The 26,940-nt window shown below is 42.6% G+C and overlaps 2 protein-coding genes across 4 annotated transcripts; both read right to left on the bottom strand.

The window, feature by feature from the left end:
* Positions 1–26,799, bottom strand: agpat3 (1-acylglycerol-3-phosphate O-acyltransferase 3). Of its 3 annotated transcripts, none has more exons than XM_087829632.1 (10): positions 26,557–26,799; positions 8,266–8,323; positions 7,860–8,090; positions 7,035–7,204; positions 6,760–6,921; positions 5,157–5,310; positions 4,960–5,062; positions 3,837–3,912; positions 2,865–3,063; positions 1–2,571 (listed from the first exon to the last, which is right to left on the bottom strand). In XM_087829632.1, exons 3-10 carry the CDS (start codon positions 8,035–8,037, stop codon positions 2,480–2,482), a joined length of 1,134 nt encoding a protein of 377 aa, XP_087685758.1. In that variant the 5' UTR covers positions 8,038–8,090; positions 8,266–8,323; positions 26,557–26,799; the 3' UTR covers positions 1–2,479. The 3 variants fall into 3 exon arrangements, with proteins under 3 accessions (XP_087685758.1, XP_087685759.1, XP_087685756.1); XM_087829633.1 differs by lacking the exon at positions 26,557–26,799 and adding an exon at positions 25,742–25,892; XM_087829630.1 differs by lacking the exon at positions 26,557–26,799 and adding an exon at positions 21,222–21,711.
* Positions 17,544–19,098, bottom strand: LOC148098305 (uncharacterized). The gene has a single exon (XM_087829975.1). The coding sequence runs from the start codon at positions 19,050–19,052 to the stop codon at positions 17,544–17,546; it is 1,509 nt and encodes a 502-aa protein (XP_087686101.1). The 5' UTR covers positions 19,053–19,098.
* Positions 26,800–26,940: the final 141 nt, after the last annotated feature.

Here is a 26,940-nt window from a genome sequence, read left to right on the forward strand (position 1 = left end):
TTGCTTTGTGATTAAATCCTTTAATATTCTCAAGTGTTTAAAATTGAAGAAAACATAAAAACAGCTGTAGAAAACAAAACAAAAGCTGAGGCGAGAGGTTCCACTAACTGGATTATCTTTAAGATTTCAGAAAATCGTGCAGCTAATCTAGTGTTGTAAATTTTAACGTCACATTTGATCGTATTTAGGAATTAAGAAAATGGGGAGGGAAAAAAAGACATTTGTAATATTTCTTTACTGAATAATAATAAAAAAGCATCCAGTGTTAAACGTTTTTGCAAATACTGGTTTGCACTTCTCAGCAGCGTCTTCTGCTTAAGAACCTGATTCATACTAAATAAGAGGATTTGATGGGCTGAATTTCTATCTGGTTGTTGGTTTTGATTTGATGGAAAATAGAAGAGACAAGTGAGGATCCTAAAGCTTTTACAAATATTTAAAGTAATCTCAAAGTATCTGTGTAAAAATGTGGATTAATTAAAAACAGGTTTCCTCACAAGAGCTGACTACATCCATACCAACCTCCCAGCTCTACTAGTACATATGTTTATGTACTTAAAAACTTTCAGTCCTTCACTACCACAGCGGTTAGCGTCTATGTTTTCACACAAAAACATAAGCAGCACTAATTAAGGCTTGCATGAAATCTGTAGTTAACTAAAGAAAAAGGGAGGTATAGGACATTTAGCTGCTGAGACATTATGATTATTAAAAAAAAAAAAAAAAGATAGGATAAACACTACATGTGGCACGGGAAGGTAAGGAGAGCGCACAACATAAAAATACCCCCTCCCCATCTTTTTCTACCATTAGCTTTTATGTTGGACCTCGAAACATGGCTCAAAAACTGTACTGTAGCAGCCAACAGATAATCTGAGATATAACTACAAGCAGTCATGTTTGGGATGCTAAAATCCAGAACTGTATGTGCTTAAGCAGCTGTCTTTAACTGATGTACACAGGATGCCTTTAAAAAAAACGAAAACTGGACTTTAAGTTGTTTACTCCGTTTGGGGGATCAAACCAAACAAATGCATGCTGCTCCACCATGCATCACTGTGATGGGAGGGAGGGAGAGAGGGTGGAGAGGCAAGTGAGATGTTGGTGCTTGTTTTAAAGGGGTGGCGGATAAGCAATCCCTTGCCTGAGCAAGCCTGACTTAAGGCAAAGGTTAAAATGTCAATACTACAGTCTAAATATCAGGAGAGCAAATCAATATGCTTTCAGATGTGTGGCTACATGTTGGTGACCTTTTTTTGGATTCTGGCTCCACTGACAGGTGAGTCATGACTGGTAATCGGTGTGGGTGGCATGTTGAACCTTGCCAGTGTTTGGTTCAATTAACATCACATTTAGGAGGTCAATTGAAAATGAATGAGAACATGTATGCAAGCTAGTAAATGTAAAAAGAAAACAAAAACTGAAACGTGTCTGTGGGTTTGGGTTCTGAGGGGTACAAATGAGACCTGTAACAGATGGTAGGTATCCTTGATAAGGACAGTTTTCACATTCAGAGCCCTTGATGTAAGTTTGACACCAGCCTTTCCTAACCAAGATGTAAAAGGGGTCAGAACATCATGATCACAGCAGTAAGATGAAACAGTGATTTTACCACATGTACACCACTAAAAATGATGTGGAATTTTGATTCTCCGCCCATGCACGCCTGTTGCTATCCCAGTACAATAAAGGTGAACTGTATCGGATTGTTTGTGTCAAAATAATTACAAATTACAAGGGGTGGGGGGGGACTTTTTCACCTTCACTGTACTGGTATAGTTGTGCTCAAAGGCATATAAGAACCTTAAGTATGTGGCTGGCTATATACAGCTAAAAATGGTAAATTCTGCATGATTTTGGGTGAAGTTGACCCTGTTAAGGAAAACCAGGCTGGGCCTCAAGGCACCGATTCCCATTACAAGTCCCACTCAGTGAGAAAAGGGAGGGAGACGTCCTGTATGTTACACACTGCTGTTGTGGAAATGCGCCTCAGCTGGGATGGAGGTTAGAGATTAGAAATATGTATCGGCTCGTGTTCTGTGGACAAAAAAGAAACAGCGTGTCACCCACTACCCATTGGCTGATGACTGTGACAGGAAAACGAGGTAGGAAGTGGTAGTCCATGTGAGCTCAGACATGTCAGAAGCTTAATGTTGGGTGTTACTGAGATTTAATGGGATCTGGATTGAGGGGGAGGTGGTGGCTAACTGGATTTAGAAAGATGCAGGAGAATACAGTGCTGCATCTCCCCCTCGTTATAATCTGTGATACACCAGAGAACTTGGACCCCAGACCCTCTATACTCCCTCACCCTAGTGCCACTAGAAATGTTAGGTCTGGCTTCTATAATGTTTTCACAGCTGGGACTCCTCCCCAGCCTACCAACTGACTCGACAGTAGGAGGAGAATGGAGTTGGGATGGGGTGAGACACCGCAGGGTGGCCAACAGAAACGGCCATTCACAGGAGGGAGTGACACTTTAGTTTTGTTTCTTGGCCTCTTGGTTGCCGTAACTGGAACCTGTTTTCTTCACCTCAGTGACCCCTATGAGGCGGCGGATCGCTATAGAGGCTGTAGAGAGAACAAAGGAGAAGGGGGGGAAAGAACACAACAGGTCAGGAAAAAAAAACCTCACGAGCTTTAAATGAAACAAGCTACATCAGTTTTCATTCTGGGCAGGTGACTGGTTGAATTATACATCCATGACTGACCAACTTCAAAACAGTCAAATACCCAAAACCACAGGAGCTAAAGAACTTAGACTTTACTCTTTTTGCAAGTACAATTAGTGCCAAAAAAGTATACTATACTAATACTAACAGGACATGAGCGGCAAACTGTCTAAAAGGTAAGGTTTGACCTACCTACGATGAGGAAGAGTATAAAGCCAATAATGAGGAGAGGTGAGCCACTGACGACCACTCCGCAGGCAAAATTGATGAGTGGTGAAAGCAGCAGTGTTGCCCAAAACAGGAAGTTGAGCAGTGTCCACAGCCTGCGCGGTGGGATAATTGTGGGTCCCGGGAACTTGCCTTCCTTATTGTACATTTCCTGTAAAGCATCCTGGGAGTTGGGAAAGATAGTGGTTACCTTTGTGCTTAATTTGATTTGAAACGACAGGAACTGCTGATAAATTTGACATCTGATTAAAAATAAAATAAAGATCAGGATACGAATTCTAGGAGAAAATAAAAAAACAAATGGACCCTAGTCATGCTGTGGGGGGCAGTGTGTTGATATGGTACATAGTTCTAAGGGTCGTCAGCACCTTTATTTTCACATCTTGCATAAGAAACGTCTTTTTCAGGATATCAATACTATCAACAGGCAAAATTATGGGATAATGAATGGTTTTATGAGTGTAAACATGGCTTCAGTTATGTGGCCTTCAGAGTCACAAACTGTGTTTTTGACATACAAAGTAAGAGAGCAGTTTTTCACCACGACCTTCAAAACACCTACTGAGGTAATGTCTCTTGGAAGGATGGAATTTACCACACTTTAGTCTGAGACGAGCTCTCATGACCCAACACCTAATTAAGATACTTTAGTTCATCCTTTAATTTGTCACCTGCTCAGTATCCACAGGTTATGGTGTCTGAGTGTACCTCCTGTAGCTTAATGACGTTAACAAGTTCAAGAGTTGTTAATGTTTGGGGGGGGGGGGGGTTAGTTTGGACTTGTCAGTGAATTCTTTCAGCAACAATGGGAAGTGAAAGGAAAATTTCCATGACACTGGGTACTAACCCCTCCTTCTCCCACATCCCCAAAACAACAAAGCCGTTACCCAAATTAACAGTGATCTGGCATTTTAGGAGTCTTTAATGTGAGATTACCTTCTCCTGGTACAGCTTGTGTAACCAGTTGGCACACTCCTGCTCATCGTCTGGTATATCCTCCACAGAAAACCGCCTGGATGTAAAACAGCAAATAACCATTGGAAGCAGATACAGTTTACCTTCAGTGTCTCAATATTTGGAAACAGGCACATAATGAAAAAAGTTATGAATGAGACGATATCCTGCAGCTAGAGTCGACCACTTCAAAAAGACCTTGCTAATTTACGCAACATTTTGCGGAGGAATGGACAAAGCAAAAAGTATTAAATTGAACTGAAATAGAGAAGCAGGAGATAAAAATATGTAGAGTGCTGTGACCTTTATAGTCCATCAGGTTTCATTGGAAAGATTATTATTAATGGCACAAAAAATGTGTTTGTTTTCCAGTTTTGTTCCTTTTCCAGCTGTTAATTATTTTGCTCATGATTCTGGTTGATGGAATGACAGGCAGCTAATGTGTGTCTGAAGGCCACTACACATTCAGCACAACAAAAAGCAAACCACAATCATAGCCAGCCACACCAAAATAATCACTGTCGAGATAAATTCACATAAACAGCACTCAGGCACTTTTTAAACAACCCTATCAGGTTAATTAAAAAACGTAAACATATCTGCTGAGCAGTTTGCGCGCACACACACACACACACACACACACACACACACACACGGTCTGTAGTAGCAGCTTCTTGCCACCAGGTGCCTCCCTCTTCCCAAACACAATTCCCTTTGATACATGAACATTATCATACTAAGTGATTTCAGGTCACTAAAATAGTATTTTTACCCGTCTTCAGTCAACCTGACCTTGAAACTAAAAACAAAGTGTCCACCACCCTCCTGCTTTCAGCTTTATTTAAGTAAAATCACACTAGTGCTCCAATCTGTCTATAACAAGCTCCGAGCTCAGGGGAGCACCCTGGCCATTAAAGCTAATGTCCTGGAGTCTAGCCAGTCTCAGTGCCTCTTTGATTATTACAGGACAAGATGCAGTTGGGAGGAGGCCAAAATGCTTAAAACTCATTTATTCTAGTTTACTTGAAGAAACAGCTGAGAGTGCAGTGCCTTATTACAAAAAGTGATTGTTCAAAAGTAGAGAGCGGGCATCAGCGGTGCTTACCTTACAGACATATCAGCTTTGTACTTCTTGCCATTGACAATGCCCAGGAGGGTGGGAGTCTGGTTGTCTTTGAAATTCAGAGTCACATCATACACAGCAGTCACTGGTGAGAGAAAGAAGAGCAGGCTGTAAGCAAAATACAAAATAAAAGAAATGCTCTGAATATTGTTTTTGTGCGACTTGTGCGTGAATGCCACCTGTGCCCTTAAGACACTGCAGTGTGGTGGTGAATCCTTTGGTTCGGGGTAATAGGTGATATTTGAGTATGGGCAGGCCTTTACTTTCTGCAACCTGCATACTGATTTGGTGCTTTTTCTCTGTAAAGCGGGTGCCCTCGCAGTACAGCAGAAACTGTAGAGAGAAAGGAGGAAGAGTTGTGTTAACACACACACACACACACTTAACAAAATGAAAAAAAAAAATCTCCAGCTTAAGGTGACCTCTTTTATCCTGACCCATCCACTACCCTACTTCTGTTAGCTGAAGTACAAATCAAGGTCAACTCAATTTAACAGTACGCTAAAATACAGTCAACTCAGGATACCCGTTTGTGCCATCAACTTGTTGTGTCAGTCTGGGTTTTCTGAATCTGTCCATTAAAAACGTGCAGTTTTTGGCACAAGATAATCATCATAGCTAACAGCAAACTATAATCTTGAAGGTGCAGCTATGTTACTGCAGCCAGTATTACAGTAGATGCAGTTGAAAACATTAGATCTTTACAAGTTTATAGACTTGTCAATAGCATTCCTCCTTAATGAATGCAGGCGCAGATCTGACTGGAATTACTACATTGTGTAAGACAATTTTCTTTCAGCTGCAACCCTGACAGTGTTAAACAGTGTGAAGAGCCAGGTAAAAAACAAAGATAATTAATACTTATTGGCTGATTTGCAAATCTTATTTCACATCACCAAGCTGTAGCTATACAAAGCCATATCGAACAGCCAAAGTAATTTGAAGATGAAACAAGGAAGGCATTTGTTTCCTCAACTGTATCACTAATTCGTGGCCGTTAGGGAAGCCACAGAGTGGCTCTGCACAAGCAGGACCTTCTGCATTTACCAAAACCACCCAAACCATGGAAATACAGAAGAAAAAAACAAAAACAAAAACAAAAAAAAACGTGGAATTCCTTGCTAAACCCAAATCCTGCTTTTTACTCTAGGCCTAGGCTGTCACCAGGTAAAACATGATGGATGTAGAGAAAATGTACGTTTTATTTATTTATTTTAAAGACAAAAGAGGCATTTGTGGTCTGAAGCATAATGAATGTCTATTCAGTCTGTTCACGCACAGTGGATACTTGTGTTCATGATGTCTGACAGAAAAAAAACAAACATACAAACTCATGTTGAGGCCCTTCAAATAACGCTGCTGTACTCAGAACTATTCGTGTATCACTGCCAAGATAGATTCAGTAGAAAGAGAAACTGGGGCAAAGGGCAGAAACTACAGCATCAGATAGATTATAGATCATTCTCTTTAAAAGTCTAAAAATATTTTGTTATGTATGTTCCATCTTATCTTAGTTTGGCTGTGCAGTGATTACTCAATTTGCAGGTGACAGTTGATGGTACGACTAGTTTAACTTAAAAGAATTTACAACCTTGTCTGAACTGTTAGAATCACAACACCCATGTATCTTGAAATCAGCAACAATCCACTGCAACTCGAAGAGGATATTTCACAATCTTGATTGAGCAACTGGGTTGCAATTGAGACAAGTATTTGTCTGTAAGATGAACTTTTACACCTAAACCACAGTCCAGGCGACGGACAAACTGTGACTGTACCTACCCACATATATTCAGGATAGTCTTTGAGTCTGTCTAGGCCTTTGAAGACAGTGTTTCGGTCCTCTTCCCACTTTCTTTTGCAGAAAACAATTTCCAGAAAGTACCACGTCCAGCCAATTAGAGGGACCTTCAGGAGCTCATGTTTGGCTAGCACTTTTGAACTCTAAAGAAGGAGGAAAGACATTTTTATACAACTCTGACTTCTCTCTTAAGACAAAAGCAAATAATGTTGATAAATGTTAATCACTGTGCATCACTGTGTGGTGCTCAACTGACCCCTAAAACGCCATATCTTTCACACATGGTCCATCCACACAGAAAGTCAATCTCAAAGTTGTGGTTGAGGATGATGATGACATGCTCCTTGCCAAACTTGTCCACCGTAGCCTGATCGGTGTATAGGGTGCATTCTGTGCCCGACCACCACTCCAGCAGCATCACCAGCTCTGCACAGTGACGATGACGCAGCAGGAACATTAGAAAGTTAGAGGAGAAAATTCATCACTTGGAGCATTTTCAGTGTAAACAACACAATGTACTAAATGGAAGTATATTTGTGTTACATTATATTTATATTAATCCCTCAAAACAGTCTCTACCAACCCTGCAGACAATTATCAGCAAATCTTTGCGTGTTTAGGATTTGTTTAATTTTAGATAATTACTCTGGAGCAAATTTAATGTCTGTCATAGGGTTAATAAAAGCAGCTGAAGTCATTAACAGCACAAAGCTGACTTTAGTAAGCAGCTGACAGACAATTTTAATGAGTAACTGGTGAAAATTGTAGAGGCTGTAGCTGCTAAGGACTCATTTAATTTAGCTAAAAGGAGACTGAATATAAAGCCCTTCTACACAGAAAGTGTTTCAAACATTCAAGTGGAAAATGCAGCTGAAACCCTTTCTATGTAGACACAGCATAATATCCAACAGATGGCCCAAACACAGCTCATTGTATGTGACACTATTGCCAGATTTGTAATTATTTGCAATCTGTGAATTTCAGAATCAACACTTGACACCTTTTCTTGTTTACATATTTAAAAGACAATTAGCATTTCTACATAAACCTGCAGCAACACACGAGAATCATCTATACTCACGGCTCCAGAGGGAGTAGGAGAGCCGGCAGTTGATTCTGCGATAGAGCTGCCTGTTGATTGGCCAGAGGATGCAGGTGCACAGCTGAATGAAGTTTATAATGAGGCCGCTCACCACAAACACAAAGCCCATCAGCAACTGCAAGATGAACAGGCTCTTCAGGTAGGCCAGCAGAGCCATGGCTGAGGAGCCTGGAGGGCTGAGTGGGCTCCTCTCTATACACTACGACCAACCTGAAGAGGGAGCAGAAAAAGAAGGTGAGCACAGTGAGTGCAAAAGGAAAAAAGACATGCAGGGTACTAAATAAGGAACAGATCAGTGTAAACACAAGGTTATCAGGTGTTTGTGTCAGGTGATCCTCAGGCAAACATGCTTTAAGATGTTCAAAAGGGCAATAATGACTCTTACCACGGTGGAGTCCTTTTACAAGCCCCGTTTACACGGCCCTTCTGCCAGCACCACAGACCTGTGAACAACAGCAGAGGATAGGCTCAGGCAACAGTGATGGGAGTCGGGCTAGACTGCAGAGCCATTACAGCAGAATTTAATAAATGTATAGTGCCCGTTTCAAACAGGATGAATTATTTTAGCTAATAACATAAGGCGGCCAGAGACAGATATTGTTCTTCAGTGTGGGTGAAAGGCGAATCAAAAGGGGAAGGCTATGAAACCTGACTGACCAAGGTTTCATAGCCTTTACAGACAAGTTTCGACACTGGATGTAGCTTCAAAAATTGCATCTACGTGGATGTATGTATCACAGAGCTTGTGCAGTATGCCAATATGCATGTGAACCACTTTAGTAAAGTAACGTGTCACTATTCACATAATTGATGTCAAAGATGAGCTGATATCATCATCATGGATGAATTTTCAGCAACAGTCCCATGAGTACAAAGCTGCATAGCCCTCAAATTTCAAAATTTTAGACAGGAACCTTAAATGCAAAACAAATATTTCAACAGAGAACATCTTAAAAAATGTTTTAACCAAATAAAACTGAACTGACAGCTTCAAATCTCTTCTTCTATGGTGAATCAAATAAAAATGATAAAGTAGCGTTTTGAAGACATCATCAACCTTGAACATAATTTAAGTTTAGGAGCCAGAAGCCCACACAGAGGCCCGGGTTACTGAGTCCTGTCTGGGCTTGTGATTTTCTTGTAGCTTCTCCATTTTCCTCCAGTAGATGAAGTGGGAACATCTGATTGCCCTGAGGTTAGGGCACGATAGTTAGCTCTGAGCTGCTGTATGCAAGTCTTTATGAATACACATAACCAGTTGATGAAAATGAATTGAACTCAGTATTATTCACAGAAGATGTAAATACATTAATCTGTGTGCTACCAGATGTTGTTCTCTTACATAGCGCTTTTCTACTCTGAGCACTTAAAGCGCTTTACACAACTTGCCTCATTTACCTAGTCACACAAGCACTTTTGTGCTTTCTAACATTCACACAGTCACACTCACATATTTGGCATGCAGACTGGAGCAGGGATCAAACCACCAACCTTGCAATCCTCTACCTCCAGTGCCACCTCATATAAGGCAAGTTAAATTAAATATAAACATATAGAACCAAATAAAACTAACAAAACTTTTTAAAGATTCAATGGAAAATAATTGAATAAATAATTCCAGTGTATAACTGAAGTTAATCAGGAATCAAGTAGTGAACTTGAAGGAATTAATTCAGCAGAAGTAAAAGTAAAACTCTTCTCATTATGAAAACTAAAGTTGTTTTTTCACAAACATAACTATTTGTGCCAGCAACATCCACATGAGTATTCAGTTGCATAAACTAACATAACTGTGTCAGAAAACAAGCAAAAAGGGAAGCTGTGTACTGTCTGCCTGCATGCTGAACAAGGGACAAGCAAACACTGTGTGCTTGGTGAGCGTCCAAATGACAACAGGCTTCAACCACAGTCTTCAACATGTTATCCGAAACAACTTGTTTCTTGTTCCCATTAAATATACACAGCATGTGTAACCAGTAGAGATGGCACGATACCACTTTTTTATATCCGATACGGATATCATAAATTTGGATATCTGCCGATACCGATATGAATCCGATATAGTGTGTTTTTTAATCAATAAAACTGTTTATTTTTAATATCTTGCTGCATTTTGTATAAGTTCATACTCAAGTTTAAATAAACAACAACACTAAAGCTATTCTGTTATACCTGTATGTAAAAAATACACTGCACCCAAAATATTTCATAGTTCAGCAAAACTGATCAATCTAATAAACTTAAACCTACTCCATCCTCCCTATTCTGGTATTTTAAAGAGTACTTAGCAGAAATATTAAGCAACCTAACTAATAGGGTTGCAAACTCCCAGCAAAAAAATAAATAAATAAATAAATAAAAATAAAAATAGGGAACCACCCCCCACCCTCCACCTCATGATGCTTAATCGACTTAATCAACTTTAATTTGATGCAGTGTGGAAAAAAAATGCACAGAAATAAATTATTTTTCAAGAATAATTAAATAGATTCAACATCTTCAACTTAACAGTTACTATATACAGTAATGGACTTCTATTTATTTTACATAAGATTAAAACTTTGGGTGTAAGAGTCAGATTATTTATTAAAAGCTAGACGTTTTAAATGAGAATAAGAAAGAAAAGTATGTCTTTGTGCCCCCTTTTCCCTGTTAATGCCCTGTTGGCCCCCCTGGCTAAACTTTGCTAGATCTGCCCCTGCACAGTTACCAGCCGTCAGCTACGTAGAAAAGGATCCTGGTGTAGAAAGTAATATTAAATAAATTCTAACAACAGATTATCAAGCTTAATAGTGCTGCTGTTGTTCAGCCGCTGGTTTCCTCTTTCTGGTGCAAAGTGGGCCAAAAACAAAGAAGACAGATGGACTCCCGACAGAAAAGCCGATCAGCTGATCATTAAGCAGTTTCATGATTGAAGTAGCAGCAGGAGAGGGAGGGAGAGAGAAAGGCAGTCGCTCCATATATCGGTTGTTAAGCTTAACGTGGGAATGCTTTACAAACATTCAGAGATGAACTTACACACTTGCTTTACTTCTCTCTGGGATAACTTCCTCGGAGATGAAATGCTGGTTTGGTAGCGAGGCTCCAAATACACCGCTCCGACGTGCTTCGGTTATGAGCTGAGTTACGCCATATCACAAGTTTTGTGAGGTGCTTTTTTGATATTTAGTGGATCGGATTATATTTTTTTATTTCTCTCCGATATCCGATCCAGTAATTTACATCAGTATCGGACCAATACCGATACGTAATATCGGATCGGTCCATCTCTAGTAACCAGTACCCATCCTTCACAAATAACGTAGACTGAAGACAACGTGTGAATCAGTTAAGAGGGCTAACAAACTATATTCTAAATCGAGTACTTTATCAATTACAACAAATTATACAACTGTAATAAAAGAGGCAAAATTATGAAGTAACCCAATCTACTGCATTAGCCCTTTTCCAAGACTGCAACAGACTTCGTCAACGAACATCACAGTGAAGAGCAATCCAAACAGTTTTTCATACAACCATATTGCAGACACAAACCTAGATTACAGTATATAGGCAACAAGTCTTATCTGGTGCACTCACTCTCTCACACACTGCAACCATATATATCAATTTAGCAGTTTGGGTGTAAAGAAAATTTAATCTTAAATGCACACCTGCAGAAGTTTGGTTCAGTCCCGTCAGACCATCAACATAAACGTGTTTACAAATCTCTGGACATGAAATCACTCTAAACTTTTCCAAGCATGCACTAACTCTGCATTATGTTACAGATGTGACCTTTGGTCATGCATACAGCATGATAGGGAGGGTGAAGTTAAATACTGCATATTTGTCTTATTGCTGAGATGGGTTAAGAAACACTGTGGTTAATGAGGAAGTCCAGAATAAGTCGCCACGAAGCATTAATAGCAACTACACAAGTAGTCTATAATAGACTTACTGATAAACTGCAATTCAAGCTTTAAGTTTATACCTTACCTGTGACTGTCAGTCAAATTAAAAGCACGAAAGAGGAATTTTATACTATTATTTTTATTTCTCTGTTTTAACTTCTAATTTTATAATTGAACAAATGAAAGCACAGTGTTTTATGTAAAATAGTGAGTCCATGTTAAAAAAAAAAAAAAGGTTTACAAGCCAAATTAGTGAGACTTTTGTTAATGTTTTTACAGCTAAACGCCTTAACCTTTTCTTGGAAGATTTAACTTTGCACACTGATAGCAGCTGATTGTAATGTTTGGCCACAAGCTGCCGATGGAGAAGATCCCCAACTTTAATTTGCATTGGCAACCTGCAGCAACTATGAGTGTGTGTGCGCGTTAGCTCAGGCGAGTTACTTCTACACACATCGTGAACTTTGTCCCAGTTTTTACTCCACACACAGCAGATGTTCCCCGTGCAGCGCTGGAATCAAACTGAGTCACCTCAAACTCCAACTCTCGGCCATGATTCACAGGACAAACTCAATTTTACACACCAGCAATCAAAAGGCACACAGCACATATAAGAATTAACTGGCCAAAAAAAACGAAAAAAAGAAAAGGAAACTCCCTAACTTTTTCTCATAAGCAGATCTTTTTAAAGCTAAACATGTGAAACTGTATAATTTACACATTTACTTGAGAATTCACTTGCATACAGTTTTTATTTAACATTTTTATGGAGCCAATTAATTGGTTTTAACATTGGTAGCCACTAAGTGTTTTTCTATTGTGTTATTTTAATTTGGTTCCAGTTAAATGTTCAAAGATGGTTTAAGGGAGACTTTTTAAAACTGCATTAATATTATAAACTTGTATAGCCTTGATCATCACTAAAAATCTTACTTACCTTCTACAAATATGTTAAGGAGATGACTTGAAACATGCCAGTAAACAAGACATGTACTGTTGACACAGTAAATGGTTTCTACATTTTTTTTTTCCAAACATCTTTGTGCAGTGAAATTTCTTTTTCAAACAACACCATGATCATACAGTGTTCTGTGGTAAAAAACCTGGTCTTCTAAGGCTGTATTCAGTGAGAAATCTACAGATGACGTGCACCTCACTGGAAATGTAACTACAAGTTAGATCAACACAGCTCACTATTGTGAGCGGAACCACCAATTCATTCTGTACATTTCTAGCCATTTTTGCACTGCAGATTTACATTAATCAGTGCAAATGTCTCTATATACAGTATATAATCATAGCATCAATATAAGACCACAAAGGTCAGCATGATTCTTGGAGGGAGATTGCTAAAAGTACTGGAACGGATGTGAAACAATGTATAAAGAAATGGAAAGATTTGAGACAAATACATTTGAAAGAGAGAAAGTCACATTTATTTATTTATCTATCATAGCTAGCACTGGATATTAAACACCGAGACACCGCCACAAGGTAATTAACATCAGCCACATAGGTTACATCGTAGGTTCTATAAAGGCCTGAAGTCTAAATCAGGTATTACAGACAGGATGACTACGAGTCCTCTACAACATATATGTTCACTCCATTTGGACTTTTTTCTGTAGGCTACTGTAATGTATTGGTACTGCAATAAAACCATGGCAAGGCAACTCATTCTGTCAGGTGAACCGACCAAGTGCCTGATTGGATCAGTGTTCGATGTCAGCTATTTAGGTAAGTAGTTCAGTGTTAAGACTACTGCTTTAACTCTTTAAAGCCAGTCGGAGCCGGCACACTCCGTTTTGCATACCTATTTTTAAATCCCTGTAGAACTGGAACCACGTAAGCTAGCGCAATAATTTTTTTTTTTGCATATGAAACCGGAGGAGTTGTACTTGCATCTTATGCCATCAGCTTGTCCTAGGTCACGGTTTCCTTCCACATATAGCTTTGCAAAAATTGCATAAAAAGCACTTGCAGGAACAAAAACTTGAGGTTACTCTATTCCGTAACCCCCGTTCTCTGATAACATGAGTGAGGTGTCTCACTATGGGGAACGCTCTCTCAGCGTTGTCCTCAGAAGCCTCTATATCATTACTCCAGCCAGTATTGGCTGGCAGTCGTGACGCTTGCGTCAGGGAGGGGCCACCCTCTTCCCTATAAAAGGGTGTGACGCAGCGTCACCCGTCATTCAAGATAAGCTCACCTCTTCCTCGCTTCGTGCAAGGAGGGTGATCTGGTGAGACACCTCACTCATGTTATCAGAGAACGGGGGTTACGGAATAGAGTAACCTCAAGTTCTCTTTCAAACATTCGTTTCGGTGTCTCACTATGGGGATATGCAGACTCCCGTATTGCCAGATAAGCCCATCTGAACGACTGACTGCCAATTTAGGAGGTCTCGTGGGGACCCACACTTAACACAGTGTGGGCTAGAGACGGTGCAGTGACATCCAACCTGTAAAACCTTGCAAAGGTCAAAGGTGAAGCCCAGCTCGCAGCTGCACATATCTCTTCTATAGAGACACCCCTAAAAAGGGCCCAAGAGGTTGCCATCCCTCTGGTAGAATGAGCACGAAGTCCCTCCGGGGGGGGCAGACCCGTGCTGGAATAAGCCAATTGGATCGCCTCAACAATCCAGTGGGAAATGCGTTGTTTGCTAACGGGCTTGCCAAGATGTGGTTTAGCCCAGGAAACAAACAGCTGATCCGACCTCCTGAAAGCCTTCGTTCTCTCCATATAGGTACATAAAGCCCTAACTGGACAGAGAGCATGTAAGCGCTCCTGTTCAGGGGAGGAGAAAGGAGGAGGGCAAAAAGCTTCCAGCTCCAATGGGGTGCATTGGAGATAAGGATTTTTGGGCACAAAGGCCAGATTTGGCCTGAGTGTGACTCTAGAGTTATCCCGCGTGAATCGGGTGCACTCTTTGTGTATTGACAGCGCATGAATATCACTGACACGCTTCGCAGATGCGAGAGCCAGGAGCAATGCAGTCTTCAAAGACAGGATTTTTATTTCCACCTGGTTTAGTGGTTCAAATGGTGGCTGTGAAACTGCCCCCAGCACCAGGGATAAATCCCACGTGGGAACGAGAGGTTTAGACACCGGGTGGAGCCGTCGTGCCCCTTTCATGAAACGGCAGACTAGCGGGTGATGGCTCACCGGGCCATCCACGAAGCCCACATGGCAGGCTGAAATGGCTGCTAGATATACTTTAATTGTGGAAAAGGCCTTTCCTTTATCTAACAGTTCTTGGAGAAAGGAGAGAATTGTTGTCACAGAGCATTGAAAGGAGAGAGTGTGAGACTTTCCACACCATTCCTCAAATACCCTCCACTTGTTCTCATACAATGATCTTGTGGAGGGGGCTCTAGCACTCTGAATAGTGGCTATAACACCCTGGGGGAGTCCTGCCGTACTCAGATTCAACCTCTCACGGGCCAAGCCCACAGGGCAAGGCGCTCGGGGTGAGGGTGAAAAATCTCCCCCCTGGCTTGGGAGACTAGGTCTCGTCGGAGAGGGAGAGGCCAAGGTTCGCTCCACAAGAGGGGCACAATCTCCGCTAACCAGTGGGACCTCATCCACCTTGGGGCGATCAATATCATTGTTAGCCCTCTCTCTCTCACTCTGGTTAGAGTGGGAGAAATTAAGGCCAGCGGAGGGAACGCATAAAGCAGAGCATGTGGCCAGTTGTGAGCTAATGCGTCTACCCCTAGCGGAGCCTCCTGGTCCCTCAGGGAGAAATACAGTGGACACTGAGCGTTCTCCCTCGAGGCAAACAGATCGACCTGTGGCTGGCCAAAGCGGGTCCAGATTTGGGTCACCACATGTGGGTGCAGGGTCCAGTCCCCGTACTGCGGGTTTCCCCTGGACATTAAGTCTGCTCCCAAGTTCAGAGCTCCTGGAATGTGAGTAGCTCTCAGTGACAACAGATTGATGCTGCTCCACATGATCAGTCTGCGAGCCAGCATGTGCAAGGGACGGGAACGTAACCCGCCCTGTCTGTTGATGTATGCCACAACAGTGGTGTTGTCTGTTCTGATCAGAACATGGTGGTTTCTCAACAGGGGAAGGAAGTGTCTCAGTGCTAGAAATGCTGCTAGCAATTCTAGCCAATTTATGTGAGCACCCCTCTGTTGTGAGCCCCAGCTGCCGCTCACTGCTCTGCCCTCGTGAGTAGCACCCCAGCCCGTGAGACTCGCGTCCGTGGTCACCACCTTTCTGGCTGTGACAGCCCCCAGTGACACCCCCTGAGTGAGAAATGTGGGATTTCTCCAACAGTGGAGTGCTGCAGCGCAGTCTGCTGTCACTCTGATATAGCGGTAGGTATGGCGCTTTCGATTCAGTCTCAGTGATGCAACCCATCGCTGAAATTCCCTCATATGCAGTCTGCCTAGTGGAATGACTGCCAGTGAAGACGCCATTAATCCCAGCATCTGCAGGCATTTTCTGAATGGGAGATATCTTCCCAACTGAAAAATGCCGGCATGTGATAGCATTTTTTTTACTCTGTCCACAGAGAGACACGCTCTGTACGAGGCGGAGTTTAGAGCTATTCCTATGAAAGAGATGGCCTGAGCTGGCTGCAGGACACTCTTTTGGTAGTTTATGGTGAAACCCAGAGCCATCAGATGATCCACTGTCAACCTGGTGTGCTCTCTTCCCATTATTTCGGACTCTGATAGCAGCAGCCAATCGTCTATGTATGTTGCTATGCGGATGCCCCGCCTCTTCAGTGGGGCTATGGCTGCCTCTGTGCATTTCACAAATACCCGAGGGCTCAGTGAGAGACCAAACGGCAGGACCTGGTACTCGTACATTCTGCCCTGAAACGCAAAGCGCAGGAATTTTCTGTGAGGTGGGTAAATAGGGATGTGAAAGTATGCGTCCTTCAGGTCTATTGATGTAAACCAATCGCCTGGGCGCACTACATGCAGCAGAGTGGTGGTCGTCAACATCCTGAATTTGTATGACCTCAGATGCTGATTCAGAGCCCGTAGGTCCAGTATCGGACGCAGTCCCCCTCCCTTCTTGGGCACGAGAAAATACTTTGAGTAGAAGCCGCATTGGCTCTGCTCCTGGGGTATTTCTCGTACTGCTCCCTTTGATAGCAAGGTAGTTATTTCTTCTTGCAGGATCCTGGCTGATTCGCCTTTTGCAAGAGAGAAAATCACTTTGTGAAATCTGGGAGGGGTGGTTGCGAATTGCAAACGATAGCCCCGCTCTAATGTCCTCACAACCCATTCTGGCGCAGCGAGAGCTCGCCATCTCTCTATTCTTGCTGACAGCGGCCCCAAAGACAGGCACTCCACAGTAGACGGAGCTCTGGCTCCCTCTTGTGGCGGAAACTGGTCCTTCGGGCCAGACCCGACTGCGCATGCGCGGGTGGCCCGCGCTTGACCAGCGCTCATGGGGCCGGACACCACTGAGGGAATCAACCCCGGTGGTGTCTGGGTGCGTGGGGGCATTATGTTTTTCAACATGCTTTCTGTGTTTTTCACACATTTTTCCCGTGCCCTTGGCGACATGCCTGGATGCAACGGGTGAGTTTTTAATAAACAGTGTGTTTTGTGAGACAGACATGCTTGATTCAGCTGAACAGTGTCTCGCCGTCTCTTTGTTGAAATGCGCTCTGTGGGATCCAACTCGAGTCCCAGGCGCTGAAAGGTGGAGGCAGAACACACTTCTCCGAACGGGCTCCGGAACTGAGCCCTGGAGTGAACTTGGAGCCCGGGCTGGTCCGGCTCCGATCTCCCCGTGGGGGATGTTAGGCAGTCCGCTTCTTCTTGCGGTCCGACTGCTTGGCTGGTGGTGGGGCACCCTGAGCGGCAGCAGGCGGGACGTGTTTCCTGGGCCAGTGGGTCTTAGGGTTCTGCGATCCTAGGGGACCCTGGGCCGCGACCTGCGGGGCTGGGCGGCGAGGGATTTTAAACGTCGGCACGCCGGCTGGACGGCTGGTGACCTGAGCGAACGTGCGGCGACTGGGTGGAGGCGCAGCCTGGGTCTTCCTAGGGAGACACAGCTGCAGGGCCTCTCCCTCTTTCTTTTTCTCCTCGCACCGTCTTTGCATGGTGGCAACGGCGGTCCCGAAAAGCCCAGCGGGGTCGATGCTTTCGTCCAGAATGTCACGCTTTTCTCTGTCCGAAAGCCCCGACAAGTTCAGCCATCTTGCCCTCTCCTGTAGGACGATGATGCTGAGGGCTCTGCCCGCCGCTTGTACTGCTGCTCTAGTGAGGTGGAGACACTGGTCCGTAACTACGCCCAGCTCTTCCCACAGCTCGCTAGCATCCGGGTTCGCAGCAGCCTGGTCCTGGAGCTCCGCCGAGTAGGCTAGCAGGAGCGATGAGGCGTTCAATGCCCTCGCGGTGGTGGCAACTGATTTATACGCCTTGTCAGCCAGGGAGGACTGCAGGCGTTCGGCCTTGGAGGGCAGGGACGGACCAGATGACATGGAAAGTTTCTGGTTTGGGTGGAGATGAGAAGCCACCAGATTCTCCACTGTGGGAATTTGGTAGATGCCCTTCTCTTTCATTCCAGCGCAGTCAAACGCCGCCGCTCCCTGCACGGGGTTGGGTGACGAAAATGGCTTTGCCCAGCAGCGTGTGACCTCGTCCACGCATTCGGGGAAAAGCGGCAGTACCTGCTTAGTAGTGCGCTTTGCTACGGGGAGCCTTTTACCCTCGTATCGTGAGGTGGAGGTCTCCGTTGTCACCGCGGGCCATGGGATTGCCAGCTTTTCAGCTGCCCGTTTTGCAACGTCAAATAGCTCCATGCCGCGGGACTGTGTGCCGGGGTTATCACAATCGGCCCCTTGTGTCGCAGAATTTCGACCAGAGGGGGCAAAGAAAACGTCGTCATCCTCGTCCGAGACGAGATGTTCCGACGCTCCCTCAGAGGATTCGCTGAGTAGCTCGTCATTAGCCTCGAGAGAATCAAACATAGCTTCGCAGCTGACCTCGGCATCATCCACCAGCGGGAGGACGATATCCATCTCGTCGCCCCAGCTGGTGCCTGGTGTGGCGGACTCAGTGTGCTCCATCGGTGGGCCGACTGGAGACAGCATTGGGTCCTCCTTCGACAAGCTAGCCTGGCGGGCTAGCCTTCGGCGAAGGCTTTTGTGGGTGAAGCGAGCGCAGTGTTCGCATATACCCGGTGTGGAAATAGCTGCTTGGGCGTGTTGCAGCCCGAGGCACATCACACACGCGTCATGTGTATCTGAACCTGAGATTTTGCAACCGCAGGAGCAAATTCTGGGCAGCGGTTTGCGGTCTGCCATATTAAGGAAGCTTGGTGTAGCTAGCTTGGAATGGCTGGACGGCTAACGCTGAACTTTTTTTTTTTCTTTTCTTCTCTCGGTCGGGTAGCTATGGTGAGCTAGTATGACCTAGCTAGTGTGGTGGCTAGCGCTTGCGCTACTTGGCTTGGTGGCCGTGTGTAGCAAAGACAGATAGCTTGGTCAGCTAACTGTTGAGCTAGATGCGTGGTGGCAGCTAACACACTCTCCGACCTGGCTCTGTGGTGAAGAGCAGGTGACACGAAACGCGAGCCGTGCTAGCGCCCGGTGACCAAGGTGTTAGCTTGCTCGTGTGGACAGTTAAGCTAGCACTCACGTTCACAGTCAGGAGAGATGAGGATTCTAAGAAGCGAGAAGAGGAAATTGAATGACGGGTGACGCTGCGTCACACCCTTTTATAGGGAAGAGGGTGGCCCCTCCCTGACGCAAGCGTCACGACTGCCAGCCAATACTGGCTGGAGTAATGATATAGAGGCTTCTGAGGACAACGCTGAGAGAGCGTTCCCCATAGTGAGACACCGAAACGAATGTTTGAAAGAGAACATAATATTCCAGAACACGCTTTGCCAATCTGATCAGCTGTTCATAACACTTCCCACATTGAAATAGACGTCAGCGCGAATGATCACATGTCCGCCATTACCTGCCCGAAACCGGAAGTGATGTCATTTTCGTTGAATATGTTGTTTTTTACTTGTAGGCCTTAAAAGCCTATACTGGTGTTTTTATAAGTCATGTTTGACTTTATGCTTTTCTGAATAGTTTCTGGGATGCTTAGAACTCAAATTGCACTGCTGGAAATAGTTTATTTTGTTCCACATGCTGTTTTCTTTGCAAATTTGCATCACAGGATTGTTTTTTGTTTTTTCTGTAGTATATAAATTGGTGCCAATTTCTGACAATTGGTGTATCTCAAAAATTAAACTATGAAGACACTCAAAATAAATTTCCTGTTGTTGTAAACTATTTTTTGCAACTTTTTTGTATTTAAAGTTTTGAGGGACAACCCTCTTAAATTTCTCCAAGTAGAAATATATGTAAAAAAAAACCAAACAAAAAAAAACCTAAAACGATTTTCAATTTTTTTGTGGTTTATTGCACTTTTTTGCAATTTATGTAGTTACTATGGACTTAATGCATAAATATTATTAAAATTTGGGCTACAACTGTTGTATTGATGTATAGCAACTTGAAATGCTCCCAAAAATGGCTCCACAGCATGTAAAAATATAAAGTAAGCTCTGGCGGACTTGGTTCTATGGTAGGTCTTAAAGGGTTAATGCTCACATTCACCCTTTCCCTCAATAAGATGAGAATCTCAACAATACTGAGCTTAAAACACCAACATAGATTTAAGTCAAACAAAATGATTTTGTGCAAAAACCAAACATACTAACATAGAAATACTCTGGAAATTGAAGTTGGTCTGTCATACAAGACATCCAGAAAAACAGAGGAAAAAACAGCTGGTGGATGTCCAGCTCCTTGAAGGTGATGGGCCCACCTGTAAGCCCACACAACCTGGAGGAAAGATTAGTACTGCTGACTGTGTTAAAGCTGCTTAAGGCTGGACAGCTGCTGCTGCTCTACATTACCTGAATATAACTTCTATACCAGCAAATACCAGCTGCTTGCTATAAGTCTTTAAAATGAAAAATGTACATTTAGAGACACTAGTTAAATTATGGAAAAGTTAAACCACATCTTGGCAGGAACTGCTCCTCTATCATAGCATTTTAATTATAAAAACTTACTTTGGCTTGCAAACGTCTGCGCTCCACTTACAGCAGGGAACAGCCGAATGATGCCTAGGCTGGACTTCAACAGCTACTAGTCTCTAGCAAACACCTGGGTTTTTCCTGGCACTAAATTTGCCTTTGGTGGGTGAAGTAACCACAAGTGATCTGACCTGACAGACGTCTGTGCACTGCCTGTTATTTTTTGGCTATCTGATAAACATTCTAAGCTTAAGGGAAAAAAGCCCCACATTTGCTAACAATATTTCTTTAGTGGAAGGCCAAAACCTTTTTGGCGGTCACAAAAATATACCTAAAAATGGTAGGATGCATATTAAGTTGTACCATTGCAGCATATTAACGTCTTAATATGCTGAGAAAACAGGACACAACACTTGTCTCACATTCAACTTACCAGTAGACATAGTAGGCCATTGCCATGAACACCATCGCCCCACAGATCCCAGTGAAGATCATGACAGCACTCTGGTTCAGCATTTTGGCTTCTGGTATTCCACCAGTTCACAGCCAGAAAAAATATATACTAAAAACAAAACAAAGAAAAGGCCTGCAGATAGCAGAGGATAGTCACAAGCTGCCCTGCTTTGTCGCCATAATAATCCCACAGAAGGGAAGAGGGAGATTATGATGATGACAGCGAGAACACAGTCAGATCCCAAGAAACTGTAGGAGGAACTACCTAATCAGCACAAGAGTTTACCAGGGACCAATGAACTCGCCCATGAACTCAAGAGTTATTAAAAAGCATAAATCTTCATTTAAATCAGCCTAAAGTAAACACCTCAATGAATTGTTATCAGATTCGGCTAAATAATATCAGAAGGAAGTCTAGGAAGACAGACAGCTCACTTCAGAAAGGAAGGAGTCACACGTACTGTTTGCAGTGTCTTACAAGCATTCCCATCCTCTAATCCAGTGTATCAGATTAGTGCTGATTAGCAGGCTATGGGTACCCTGGATATGTCACATTCAATTAACATTAACAAAGAGGAGGCCTAGCCTCTGCCCAACCATAGTGAAGTAAAGAGAATAGCATTGTTACGCTAAAGTAACCAATCATAATTTACTGTATTGTGATTCACCTTGCCATAAGCTGCCTGTTACTAACATCTTGCATCATGAAAGTGATGGGTTAAAAAAAATGATCAGCAATATCCTTGAAAAATCTCTTCATGTGATATCTAGTCGTGTTTTCTTATTGGTTTTTTACTGGCTAAAGATGGACCCTTCAGAGGATGGCTATATGTGTTACCACAATTTGTCAACGAGTCTGATTTACCTTACTTAACAGACGTCTATGAATTTTCTGGTATTTTTTGGTCATTTTGTTAAAACAAATCAATATATATTTAAGCTTGATTAACTGAAATTCCACTAAATAAAACTAGTCAACTAGTTAAGTATATTTATTACAGCCCTAGTGGGTATTCTTTGATGGAAGCACAAAATTCTTTGATGGGATCTGTAACAAATGACCACAAAGCCTGAATCAGAGTTCAGATTATTGGCATGCCTTGGGGGTACAGGTCCCCCCCCAAACAAATGCACATAATCACCTATTGCTTATGTTGTTTCAAACAGTGAAACATCAGCAATAACTTATTGCTGTAACAACCAATCTCAGGCTATTGAATCGGTTAACAGTAACAAGTTGGTAGTGACAACAGACAGTTTTCAAAGATGGATGCAGTTAACATCGCGACATGCTTAGTAGCTAAAAACCTATTGATCACAAGTCATGTGAAAATAATGATATCATGGACAATCCTTCTTTCTGAGACTTAGCATGAAACACCTCTGTAAACTGCATTCATATAAAATAAAACATTCAGTCAATTCTGTCTACACAATGGCAAGTCTGCCCACCTGTCAAAGCTGGTTGCCCATTCATTTCATATGCAACTCTAACCTGAATATAGAGATAGTATATGCCATGTGGGCATCCTCTTTCCTTGACAGTACCTTGGGTAAGGAAAGGATTTACTACAGATCTCCATTACTCACCCACACAAAGATAGCACACAGGGCTAGCGGGCAAGCTACCAAAGGCTTCGGATACTTGCACACAGTTAATGGTAATGTGGTCCGGACAAACTAGCAGACAGAGGCATAAATAAACTGTCAAGTGATAGCTGAAGCGAGTAGGTTGACGTTACAGTACAGTTCTAGGGTCTTACCACCGGGTGTTAAAGCCAAATACCAACGGAGATAAAAATACATGTTGATAGCTGGACAATGAAGGTCATTCATATTTCAAAGCATGAAGAGTTCTAAATCCCTGCACAGCACTACTGAGTGTGTTTTAAAGCCACAACACTTACTACACCAGAGACAAATGTAATTCTTGGCAGCTAAAAGAACACTTAAAGTGCATTTCGTTTCTTTAATTATGATCATGCATGCACAGGAAAGAGCATATGCTGGAATAATGATAAAAAATAATACAGCAAGGAAGATTTAAAGGTGAACTCAACCTGCTGTATTTGCCAAAAATGTGGCTCCAAATGTGAACCTGCCGGCTGAGCTCATGATCATATTAGCATATTTATACTGGTTTGTTTATGTGTGAAAAAAAGAAATAAAAAAGAAAAACTATGATCTTACTAACGTGTATTGGCTGTGTAGCCATCTGGGACCATTTAAAACTATGAAAATAAAGCAATCTCACCTTTGCATGGTGTCAGTATTACAATAATCACAGCAAGCATTATGGAAATCTAGTCAACCATTTTATGCAAAGCTTCTAGATAAGGGTTTATCACTGAGGTTAGGTGAAAAGCTGGCTGATGTAAAGAGCCTTGGATCATTTAAACATTAGGTCCTTCAACGCAAGACCGTTTAAAGGTGGGAATATTATGCTGCTACTCCCTTCACTGTTCTGTATAAGACTACAAAGGTTAACAAAAAGAGGATCAACTAGTAAGAGCAGGGAGAGTTATGTGAAATTCTTAGACAGTTTGAGTATGAATGCACTAGGCTGAATCTGAATGCAGGTAATGAATGCTACAAAAGTTTTGACATTGTTCACCCCGATGACACTGCTTAGATAAAGTCTTAACACATGTCTCAAAGTCCAATAGGACAATACTATGCTTGATTACTAGATAAAGGAGATCAATAGGTTACGACTTGTAAACGAGCAAGTCACGGCACTTTGGACCAACAGCTGGTTCAATTATTAATAGCATATATACGTCAACGATGCCTTTAGGTATAGGGCTGTGCGATATGACCAAAATCTAATATCCCGATATAAGACATCTATCGTCCGATAACGATAACGATTGTGCTCGCTAGCACAAAGTCCGATCTGATGTCCAACAGCTCTGATGTGGAGATATCGTACTGGGTTTTTTTGAGCATTGACTATAGCAGTGGGCAGAGCTATATTTTACCTAGCTACCCCAGCCTTCTTTTATTGACTTACTGTCGTTATCTTTGGTAGGATTCATGAATTTCTCCCTTTTGTTTCTTTGTACCATCATCTTAAATCCTAGGAACTAGTGTTTTTACCCTTTTTTAAAATCCACCTTTTCCCCTACTGAAATCAAATCGAGTCTGGCATTTACCTCCTGCACTATCTAAACAAAAAGCACCATTGCCTCCATTAAAAAGGAAGAAAATCCATTACATTTTAGTGCAGAACTAGTGATTCTTTTAAAATTTCTATAACACGACACTGGTGCTCGTAGAAGATACACTTTTACTGCATTGTCAGCGTGTTTGGGATCATTGGTCATGCTGACAAATTGAATTGTGGATTATCAAATGCTTTCCATGTGATACTGCATGGTGGATCAAAGACCTGATGGGACTTCTCTGCATTCATAACGCCATCTATTTTGGCAAGATTTCCAACACAACTGGCTGACATGGAGCCCTAAACCACGACAGAGCCTCCGCCGTGTTTTACACATGTCTACAGACACTTATTGTTGCATCTCTCTCATTAACTCCTCTTTACATATTGACAACACCCTTTCCCTAAAATCGTTTCAGGATAAAGCTTCAATGAAAAGTAGATGGCTCAGCTCATGTCCCTGTTTTGTTTGTCTCTTTTTTTATTTTTAAGGACATGACCTTCAGACCTATTCATCTGCTGTCTTTTTTTTTTATTTTTTATCCTGACACATCTTCTGTAAACGTCTTTATGAATGTTTCCAGTTAATTGCCGTTTTGGAATCCACTTGTTGGTGTGAAAGTTCTAGGTCCATGTAAGCCTGTCAAACAATTATTTTTGACACTTTTTGTAGAATCAACTAAACAAGTGTAACTTGTTCTAGTAACAAAGTGCCTAAAGATACTACTTAAAATTGTTATACAAAACAACTTAGTAGAATAAACAACACTGATTCTTCCCCAGCCTTAGGTTCCTTTTTTTTAAATTCGTAAATGATTTGTGTCAGTGTTAAGGGACTTAAAGCAAAAACAAAAAATATAATTCCTCTGAAAATCATCAGGTACAAGGACTGGACTGAGAATGAGTGGGGGGGAGCAGTCAATGTCCAAAGAAAAACTTGAAGACCTGGAGCACTATTGCTCTTTAAAAACATAAATGGCAGCTCAAGACTTATACAGGATTCATTGACCTTGTAAAATTACTAAATAATGAATAGCAGCAGTGATCCAGTCTACATATCCCCCTCTCAAGGTCAATTAAAGGGATGCATAAACACCAACAAGTGGCCCTATATGGCAGTGTGAAGCAGTGCGTGCACGCTTTACCATTCAATATTTAATATAAAAAAGTGAAGCTTTATTAACAGACTTCCCTTTTTCCCTTCTGGTTTTACTCTTAGTAGTATGAGACTAAGCTGTCTCTTGCACAAACAGTCACATTATCAACACTGGTTTAATTTAAAAAAAAGAAAGAAAATTCCCCGTTCTGGTATAAAAATGCTGGGAGTTACTTGCCTGTCACGCACTGCTCGTCCAGCTGGTTAAAAGTGAGGTTCAAGAATAAAGTTAGCACGGGTTAAAACAGCCGCAGACTTCAATGAACTTTAGTAACCTCAAGAGTCGTACGAGATCTGTACGCAGGTCAACTCGGAGCCAGCTGGCGCATACGACGTAAAGCGTGACAGAGCGGGGGTGCAGTACAGCAACATTTAACTACGAAAAATGAACCCAGTCATAGTTTACCATGAACTCTAGCGTATCATACCTTAGTGTCAAAGTGTTGCAGCCCTACCTACTGTATCTGAATGCAAATGCTTAAGACGTCTGTATGCACCAAATGGGGCATGCCTGGGCTGATAGATGCTCAGAGACCAACTAGCCAGCAGGTCCCTTCAATCCCACCACTGACACGGGTTATCTTTTGTCACACATGGCTCGGCTGCGGCCGTTAAGCTAACTGCTCTGTGAAGTCAAAGTTGCAGGCACACACACACAATTCCCTCAGAAGAAGACATTAAAGAAAAAGCCACCCCAACCGTCTTAGCTACTGCCAATAGAGATAGTAAATGTGTGAACACTGGTTCGACTAAATGAGCCAAGCAGCCCAGGGAAGACAGGTGCTAACGGTACAAGCTAGCATGCTATATAAGCAACATCCACACAGCGAGGCTTAAAAATGTTTTCTGGCGACAGGATGGCGTCTATTAGATTGACTCTTTAGCTGCTAATCACTGCCAACTTTTCCCCCATCCTTTGTTAATAGGTACCCGTTATTATCTTAAGCTAGTTAGCCAATTCCCGTTAGCAGCCAATGTCAGTGTCAGCCTTACCTGAAGATTATTCGCTGGGGACTCGGTGGGTTTAGTTACACTTTTTCGCCGCTTTGTGGCCTTCTGGGGGCGTAAAATGAGCCTGTCAACAAACGTTGCCCTACTCCGTCGGTTTCCAGAGACGCAATAAAAATGACCCGAGGCAATAGGATTTGCAGGAGCTCTATTGTTTGTCGGTTAAAGCCCCACATTTCCTCCAAACCCATCTGAAGGTGGCCTGTCCTACATCCGGTCCAGCCCCTCATTCATTTTCACAGAGATGCACAAAAATACATAAAAACATGCACAGACGTACAGCAGCGCACTCCCGCCGCTGCTGCAAGTTTAATTACAGGTAAGAGCAGATAAAGGCCTATAATGTCTGTTTTTATTGATTTTTCTGCT

The sequence above is a fragment of the Neolamprologus brichardi genome, chromosome 16 (assembly GCF_056152115.1).
Source record: "Neolamprologus brichardi isolate AB-2024 chromosome 16, ASM5615211v1, whole genome shotgun sequence".
NCBI lineage: Eukaryota > Metazoa > Chordata > Actinopteri > Cichliformes > Cichlidae > Neolamprologus > Neolamprologus brichardi.